The sequence below is a fragment of the Quercus lobata genome, chromosome 10, assembly GCF_001633185.2.
Source record: "Quercus lobata isolate SW786 chromosome 10, ValleyOak3.0 Primary Assembly, whole genome shotgun sequence".
In the NCBI taxonomy this organism is placed as follows: domain Eukaryota; kingdom Viridiplantae; phylum Streptophyta; class Magnoliopsida; order Fagales; family Fagaceae; genus Quercus; species Quercus lobata.
In genome coordinates, this window is record NC_044913.1 from 40,218,575 (window position 1) to 40,227,021 (window position 8,447).

The 8,447-nt window shown below is 36.8% G+C and overlaps 1 protein-coding gene across 1 annotated transcript; it reads right to left on the bottom strand.

Annotated features, from left to right (window-relative positions):
* Positions 1-33: 33 nt before the first annotated feature.
* Positions 34-3,939, bottom strand: LOC115962771 (F-box/LRR-repeat protein At3g26922-like). Its single transcript, XM_031081645.1, has 5 exons — positions 3,573-3,939; positions 3,136-3,193; positions 1,660-2,583; positions 1,424-1,561; positions 34-533 (listed from the first exon to the last, which is right to left on the bottom strand). Exons 1-5 carry the CDS (start codon positions 3,647-3,649, stop codon positions 216-218), a joined length of 1,515 nt encoding a protein of 504 aa, XP_030937505.1. The 5' UTR covers positions 3,650-3,939; the 3' UTR covers positions 34-215.
* Positions 3,940-8,447: the final 4,508 nt, after the last annotated feature.

Below are 8,447 nucleotides of genomic sequence, written 5' to 3' on the forward strand. Positions count from 1 at the left end.
AAGAATGGTTGAAGTAGTATACATAAATTTTTCTAAATAATCCCTAGATTTCATTAATTGAGCATACTCATACAAATCTAATGATAAAAATTTGAAGATAATTTATTTCAAACCAACAGTCCTACAGCTACAAGCTACATGTACCATTTAATCTTCATTTATCAAAAGCACAGTGACAAAAGAAGTTCAACTGCTTCATAAATAATTATAATAATTCAAAGGATGACCAATTTAGCTGTTGGAGGCATCTCTTTGTGGAGCTGTGCAGCACGTTCTCTAATCATCTCGATTTCCTCTGGCTCCCATATCTGACAATCTCTCCACCCCCTTGAAGTGAAATATCTACAATAGCTACGTATGGTCATTCTTTGCAACACAACAGCGGCCTTTATAAGATACACAGCCAGCTCCATGTCAAATTTCTGACCAAGAAACCCACTCAGCTCAACCTCTTTAAGGAATTGGCATCGACTTTCTGGGCTCGTCCTCATTTCATCTGAACGAAATTCAAGATCCATACGGCGAAAGTCAAACTGCAATAAAGGGAATTTCAATAGCCAATTTAAATGTCATTAAACTCTTAAGAAAGTCCTGCTTTGTATCAGTAAGACATTTCAATTTAAGTGATTAAGAGTCAACAGAAGTTACAGATCAAGAAAAAAAAATCACCATACTCCAAGAGACTATGTTAAATTTTCTGAACCACCCCAACAATTTCCAAAAAGAAAACATTCTGTACAGGAGTTGAAAACAAAAGAGCAGCAAAATATATATATATATATATATATTAAACCTAGGGAAAGTTAACGGGTACCCTAAGAATACTAGTTTAGTCAATAGTTTTAGAAACTTTTTATGAGAGAAAAAAGCTTTTTTTTTTTTTTTACAGCTTTTTATATTTCTTATGAAAATAGTATCAAAACTTTCCTAAAGTGGTTAATTAACAAATTTCCTAAAACTAAACACACCCGTTAACCGACCCTTAAACCTAAGGCCTAAACTTCAATGACCATCTTTAAGACCATGTAAACCTTGTCCCTATGCTATATCCACTTGAAAGCCCCCACACCATAAAATTTAACAAATCCTGAAACTATATATTTTACACATACAGTAGTGGCTACATCCGTTTCCCATGGCTGCCTTATTTTAATTTAAAAACAAGAAAATCCATACAAATCAGAACATGGCAAAAAATCACTAAACAAACACGCAGAAAACAAAGATGTTCTGAAGAGAAAATTATCAAGAAAAGCTCTGAATCATATCTAGTTCAGCAAGCAACAAGCTACAAACCTACCCAGGTAGAATTCATACATTAAACAAGAACAAATAGAACCATCAACAAGTAATTAAAGTCCCATTTCAAAATAGCCATTATAATGCCAAAACTGTCATTATATCAAGAGATACGAGTACCTACATGCATCCCTAATCTCTGCAATAATGGACATGCCCTTAGAAGAGAAGGAAATCCAATGTAACCGCTCCAAAAATATGTCTTGACCGTCAACACCAAAACTTTAAGTTTAGAAAAAGTAGGAAACACTCTTGATTTTATCTGCAAATAAAAACCAATGAGTAGTGCATCAACAAGTAATATAAGACGTTAGATAAGAAAGGAAATATGTAAAAATGTTTTATGTTATGTTTGCTAACCTCAAGATATTCTCTGGTTTCGTTCCACACATTCTTGCAAAACAAGGCTAAAGTTTCAAGCGAAACAACTTGGCTAAGAGTAGAAGCTATTGTATCATTAATCATTACATCACTGGCAAAAAACTGGATCTCCCGTAGCATTGGAACATTCCTAAGGAACAGATTTATTGGTTTGCCTTTATATATAAATATCACAAGATTCATTGCACATATCTCAATACTCTCCAACTGATCGCAAATACACAACTTTAAATGTTTCAAAGGTAGATTTGGTCCAACAACTCTTGCATTAACCAGCTCCTTGGCTTCTACAACACTAACATGCTCAAGATGCGAACAATTCAAAAAAATGTTGTTGAAGACAATGTCAGTTAAAACTACATGATCCAAAGAAAGAGTTATAAGAGATCTGAAACTATCAAACCCAGGAGAATACACTCGGCACGCATTCAAAGCCAAGTGTTTTATAGATGACGCTTCTTCTGCTCTGAATTTAGAAGATGGGAAGGTGTATAATCCAGAGAAGGAAGAATTTTTATCTTCCAACTTTAGCTCAAGCCTTTGAACTTTTTTCCCTACAGCAAAAGAAATCCATTGATTGATAAGACAAGCAGCCCTTCTATTTAGGGCATAACAAACACTAAATTCTGTTACCACAGAACCATAATGGGAGTCTAGAACTCTGTCCACCCATGTTACAAAGGCGAGTCTTTGTAGACTTTTTTTATTCCCAATAGAGGAAGGCAACTTGTTTGAACCATCAAACTTCAAAATAACAGTAGACCTCCAAATATGCCTCCACCTTTTTGAAAGAATACTGATATTCAAAGCTTCTTTCATTGGCAATAATGACACAATATCAATGAGGATTTCATCTGGCAAGTCACTGATCCAGTCCTTTGAGGAGGGATCTTGACGTTGACACTACAGAGAACAGGGTGAGAAATTATTTTAGGGCAATAATTGCACAATTCTCTGGCATCAATCCTACTTATCTATAACTCCAAGCATATAGAAAAAATTATGATAAGCAGCTAACCTTATTGTTAGCAGTTCTGGGCACATAGCTAATATCAGAATGTTTAGTATTGAGTTGCATTATCTAAAACTAATGTGAGTTTTATTTAATTTAAACTAATGTAAGCTTTCAAAAGTTTAAACTAATGTGAGTTTTTTTTTTTTTTTTTTTCCTTAACCCTGTTATAACTTCTAAGACATAAAAATACCAAATTTATTTTTTAAGAAACTCGAGTGATCAGCCACATAATTACACATTGTCTTTGATGAATCACATGATTATGTATCTGCACTAAAAGGCACTAAGACTGTACAGTCCGTTTTCTGAGACAACTAACCAGTCTTAATCCCAATTTTCCACTAATTGTTTTTGCGAAGCCTCTAAATGTCCTCAGTTGTAGAAGTTTATTTTGAAACACACATCCTAAAGAAGGGGGGAAAAAGTCAAGAACAACTTACCTTTCTTTTTTTCCTACTGATCCCAACACGTTTATTTTGCATAAGATTGAGCGATAGTCTGGGGGAAAAAAATCAAGAAAAACGAAATAATAAGAACAACAAACCAAGGATCAAAGTAAATAAGAGCAATAATAATAAAAAAGACTTCACAGCACAGATGAACATGTAATTATAAAAATTCAAGCATAACATACAATATTAAGCCATAAAGGCTGTGATTTTGAAACAAAACTTAAGCAACTAAAGCACATTCCACATGATTTGAAAGCAAGAATCAAATTGTGGTGCTTGACTGTCTACAAAGAGGAGATAAAAGTTGCTGTGATTTGATTAATATAAGGAAGTCTAATGTCCAACAAATTAAGCAACGAATAAATTATAAAGGTTGTTGCTTTGTTTATGCGAATTCAACAACAAAGTGTGGATGATAAATTTACTTTGTTAAACTGAGCATATTGAGTGTGCAGCCTCGATCTCGTGCAAAATTCCCACTCCTTTTCTTATTATTCTTCATGTCCTCCACAGCCGACACACAGATAAATATAAATACAAATACACGTACACACCAGGGTTTGCTTTTATACACATACAACACTAAGGTTTGCTGATATGAATAACAATAAAAAATATTAAGCAAACCCAAATACGCCGCTAGATGATCTCGGGCCAGGTCTCAAACGGTTTTCGGGTTGGAATCATTTATTTATCAACTCTTCAGAACCCACCCGCCCCCGCCGCCCCCCCCCCCCCAAAACAAAGAGAGAGAAAGAGAGGGGGTGGCGGGGTTGAGTCGAGGGTGGAACTCTTCTTGTCCTACTACTTCGGTATTAATTTATCAAAAAAATAAATAAATAAAAACCTTGGTATTAATTATTAAATAGGAAAATGTTAATAGATGTACTAAAATACCTAGAGGCATTGATTTTTTTTTTTTTTTAATTTTTTTATGTACAGGGAACATTGATTTATGTTCAAAAGCGGATGCCATAGGTTAAAACATTCTAAAAAAAAAAAAAAATTGAAACTACACTATTGGTCCCTCAAGTTTGAAGCGAGCATAAGTAGTCCCTTAAGTTTTAAAACTGAGTTGTATTAGTCATTTTACTAACTGCTGTTAACGGTGTTACTTATATAGCTAACGAAGACTTGACATTTTTTTTAATGATATGGCATGTTTTTAATTAAAAATTAAAAAAAATAGTTTCCACATTAGATGAAATTGAAAAATCATATTGACCGGCTCACATTTCTCATAAATTAATTAAAATTTTTAAAATTACACTTTAATATTCAGGTAACACTAGTTTACACTATGCCATTACCATTCCATCACTCTCTCGTTCAATTCTGGCTCACATTTCTGAAGAACAACATAGTGCGCATTGCGCACCCCCCCTCCCTATTCTCTTGTCTTCATTCCAATTCTCTCTAGCTATTTCCTCAGAGAATCCCAAACCCTAGATCTCAACCTCAACCTCAAAACCTTCTTTATTTCTGCGAGCTCGAGTGGCTATGGTGGCTCAGTAGGCTTGGCTACTTCTGGTTTATTTCTTGACGGCAGTGTGGCTCGTGGTCGAGAATGAGTATATTGCTCTGGCTTCGACAACACTGTAGTTGAGGCTAATTCACCGCTTCTCAGACGAAGCAGCTAAGGTGCTCAAGTTTTCGCCATTAGAGACAAACGGCACTGTCGAAGTGTCACCGCTTCTCCCTTTCTCTCTCGTTGTGGGTTTTTACAATAAGTAGAAAATAAATTTTTTTAATTTGGTACCAGTGAATATTTTTTCTCACGTTTAAATTTAGTTTCTAATTTTTTAATTAAAAACATGCCACATCATTAAAAAAAAATATCAAGTCATTGTTCTGTTATCAACGTCAGTAACACCGTTAACAACAGTTAGTAAAAGGACTAACACAACTCAATTTTAAAACTTAAGGGACTAATTATACTCGCTTCAAACTTGAGGGACCAATTGTGCACACAAGGTAAACTTCAGGGACCAATAATGTAGTTTCACAAAAAAAAAAAAAAAAAAAAAATTGATTTATGAATTATTTTAAGAAACTTTTTATAGTGTGTATATATATATATACACATACAATTAATTGTTTAACGGTTTATTATATTTCTTATAAAAGTGGGGTCAAAACTTTCTTAGAATGATCTATTAACAATTGCCTTAAGAGTACCCCATGACCCAAATTAAAAATGTGTAATAACAAGTTTATGACAATGTGTCATTAATAACAAGACAATATTTTTACAAGATTTATCATCTCTCTCTTCTTCTTCTTCTTCTTTTTTTTTTTTTTTTGGAAGAAACAAACTAACTTCTAAACACACACACACTTAATTACACTCTCTTATTAAGGTCAAACACATTACTTAGTTCTATGGTATATATGTAGGTTTCACATGGCTAAATGGTTAAAAACTTTTGTTAATGAATATGAGATATAAGTTTGAATCTTGTCTGGACAAAAAGGAAATTAATTGGTATCTTTTTTCTTTTTTTCTTTTTTTTTTTTTTTGATGTGAAACTCATTACTTTAATTCATACTAAGACAAAAACAGTACATCCTGGGACACCAGTTGCTTAATACAGCCTGGTGTTTCCTCAACCCAAGCATTTTGATCTAACACACCTTTTGCAAATTGAGCTTACGTGTGTGTAGCCTTATTCCCTGACCAAACCACATGACTGAAGTTGACCTCCCGAAACTTATAAAGCTGGGACAAGGACCCAGCAATAATATTAGCAATAGACGAGGGAGGGTCTGTGAGGCGCAGCATGGCGTTCACCACAGTGAGGGAGTCACTTTCAAATAGGCAGTCTCGGATCCCCATATCCCACACGAAGTTGACTACTTCCTTCATTGCTTTTGCCTCCACCTCAATAGCACCCAACGGAGCTTTTAGTTTCTTGCTTAGTGCTGCCACCACAGCCCCGTGGTGGTCCCTGATCACAACCCTAATTCCGATTTCCTTTTGCTAAGAAAATACTGCACCATCCATGTTGGCTTTATACCACGGAGGCTTGGGAGGCTGCCACATTGCTTCCACGGATTCTTTGTATGGCCGTGTAGAGTGGTTAGCCATCACGTAGTTCTCCAAGTATTCTTTTATCCACTGAGCAAGAACAAAAGTAGGTTTTCTACTCTTCCCATGGCGCACCTCATTCCGGTTCGTCCAAATACCCTATGCCGTCATGACCATCAGACCAACGTCCTCCTTCGGCCACTGTTTCACGTTTCAGGCATACCACAACAAATCTAGGAATTTCGGGCATCTATCCATAATCTTATCCATGTCTAAACTTATCTCCTTCCACACTTCCTTTGCATGGTGACAGTGCCAGAGCACGTGGGCTGTTGTTTCTTCAAAATTTCCACATACCTCACAAATATTGTCTGTTGTTATCTTCCGACGAAAGAGGTTGGCCTTCGTGGGTAGAATATTCCGGCATGCACGCCACGTGAAGTTTTGAATCTTATTAGGGACTTTCAATCGCCAAATAAACTTCCAAAACTCCTTCATGCATGTTAAGTTTGAGCTCTCCTCAGCGCCGTGCCAGCTTTCTCATCCAGTGCCAACCTATACGCCGATTTCACCATGAATTTCCTCAAAGAAGTTAGAGCCCAAATAAGACGATCTTCAAGTAGAGTCGGGCTCAATGCAATGGAGAGAGCCGATTCAACATCTTTGGCCATGAGGGTTCGTTGGAGGGCTTCCAAGTCCCATTCTCCTCTTTAGTAGTCAATTAACGTAGCCACTGGTAATTCAACACCAACATTCAGGCATGGTGTTACAACTCTATATGTGGAAGACAAAGGGAGCCAGCAATCGCCCCATATTCAAACTTTGGCTCCATTTCCTATCCTCCAACGGCTTCCTTTCCGGACTACCTGTTGTGAAGCAAATATAATTCTCTAAGCATATGATGGTTTTGTGCCCAAAGTAGCTGAGAGAAAGTCTCCATTCGGAAAATATTTAGCTTGGAAGACACGATAGAATAGGGAATTAGTACAAGTTTGAAGGCGCCACCCTTGCTTGGCTAGTAATGCCACGTTAAAGGCCTTGAGGTCCCTAAATCCCATGCTGCCAGTCTCCTTAGGAGTGCACATCTTCTCCCAGCTAAGCCAAGCCATCTTGTCCATCCCATTATTTTGTCCCCACCAAAATTTGCGAACCATACCAGCTAGCTCATCACATAAGAAATCTGGGAGTTTGAAACAACTCATAGTATAAGAAGGAATTGTTTGGCCGACTGCTTTTATTAATATTTCCTTGCCTACATTTGATAGAAGCTTGTCCTTCCACAACGATAGTTTTTTGCCAAGTTTGTCTTTGAGATCATGGAAGGTGTTCTTTTTGGATCCCCCAACCAACGAAGGTGGGCTCAGGTATTTTTCATGCTGGCATATGACTTGGGCTCCAAATCTAGATTTTATTTCTTCCTGTATTGCATGTGGAGTATTCTTACTGAAAAAGAGGGCAGTCTTGACTTTATTGAGTTGCTGGCCTGAGGTAGCTTCATATACAGTGAATATGCGTTGTAGCTCATTACATTCTTCCAATGATGCTCGACAAAATACCAAGCTATCATCAGCAAAGAATAGATGGGAAATTCTTGGAGCTCTCCGACAAACAGCCACACCATGGATAGTTTGCCTCTCTGCTGCATGACAAAGAAGTGCTGAAAGACCCTTTGCACAAAATAGAAACAGATAAGGAGATAATGGGTCCCCTTGGCGGAGGCCCCTAGAGGGGACAATTCTGCCTCGGGTTTGCCTATTAATACGGATAGAATATGTGACAGTTGTTATACACCTCATAATCACTTCAATCATTTTCTGATAAACACCCATTTTCCTCATGATATTCTCCAAGCAAGTCCATTCTACCCTATCATAAGCTTTGCTCATGTCCAATTTTAAAGCCATCTCCCCCACTCTCCCAAACTTCTTTTGGCTAATATGATGCATGGTTTCAAATGCAACCAATACATTATTAGTTATAAAGCGCCCTTTGGTAAAACACTTTTCAGTCTATTAGCAACTGCTTTAGAAGCTATTTTGTAAGCCACATTACATAGACTAATTGGCCTATATTCAGTGATTTTCTAGGGTTTTGGACTTTAGGAATAAGAACAATCTGGGTGTCATTATAGTTAGGAGGGACAATACCATGATTCAAGAAATCTAGTGCAGCTTGAGTGACACAGGTGCCAGTGAGTGACCAGAATTTTTGATAGAATAAAGGTGGCAAACCGTCCTGTCCTAGTGCAGTATTAGGGTGCATTTGCTTTAAT

Coding starts and splice junctions, on each gene's coding strand:
- LOC115962771 (XM_031081645.1), bottom strand. CDS start 3,649: ATGAAGAATAATAAGAAAAGGAGTGGGAATTTTGCACGAGATCGAGGC. Junction 2,584..3,135: donor TCAGTAGGAAAAAAAGAAAG/GTAAGTTGTTCT, acceptor TGTTCTCTGTAG/TGTCAACGTCAAGATCCCTC. Junction 534..1,423: donor TGCAGAGATTAGGGATGCAT/GTAGGTACTCGT, acceptor CCTTTATTGCAG/TTTGACTTTCGCCGTATGGA.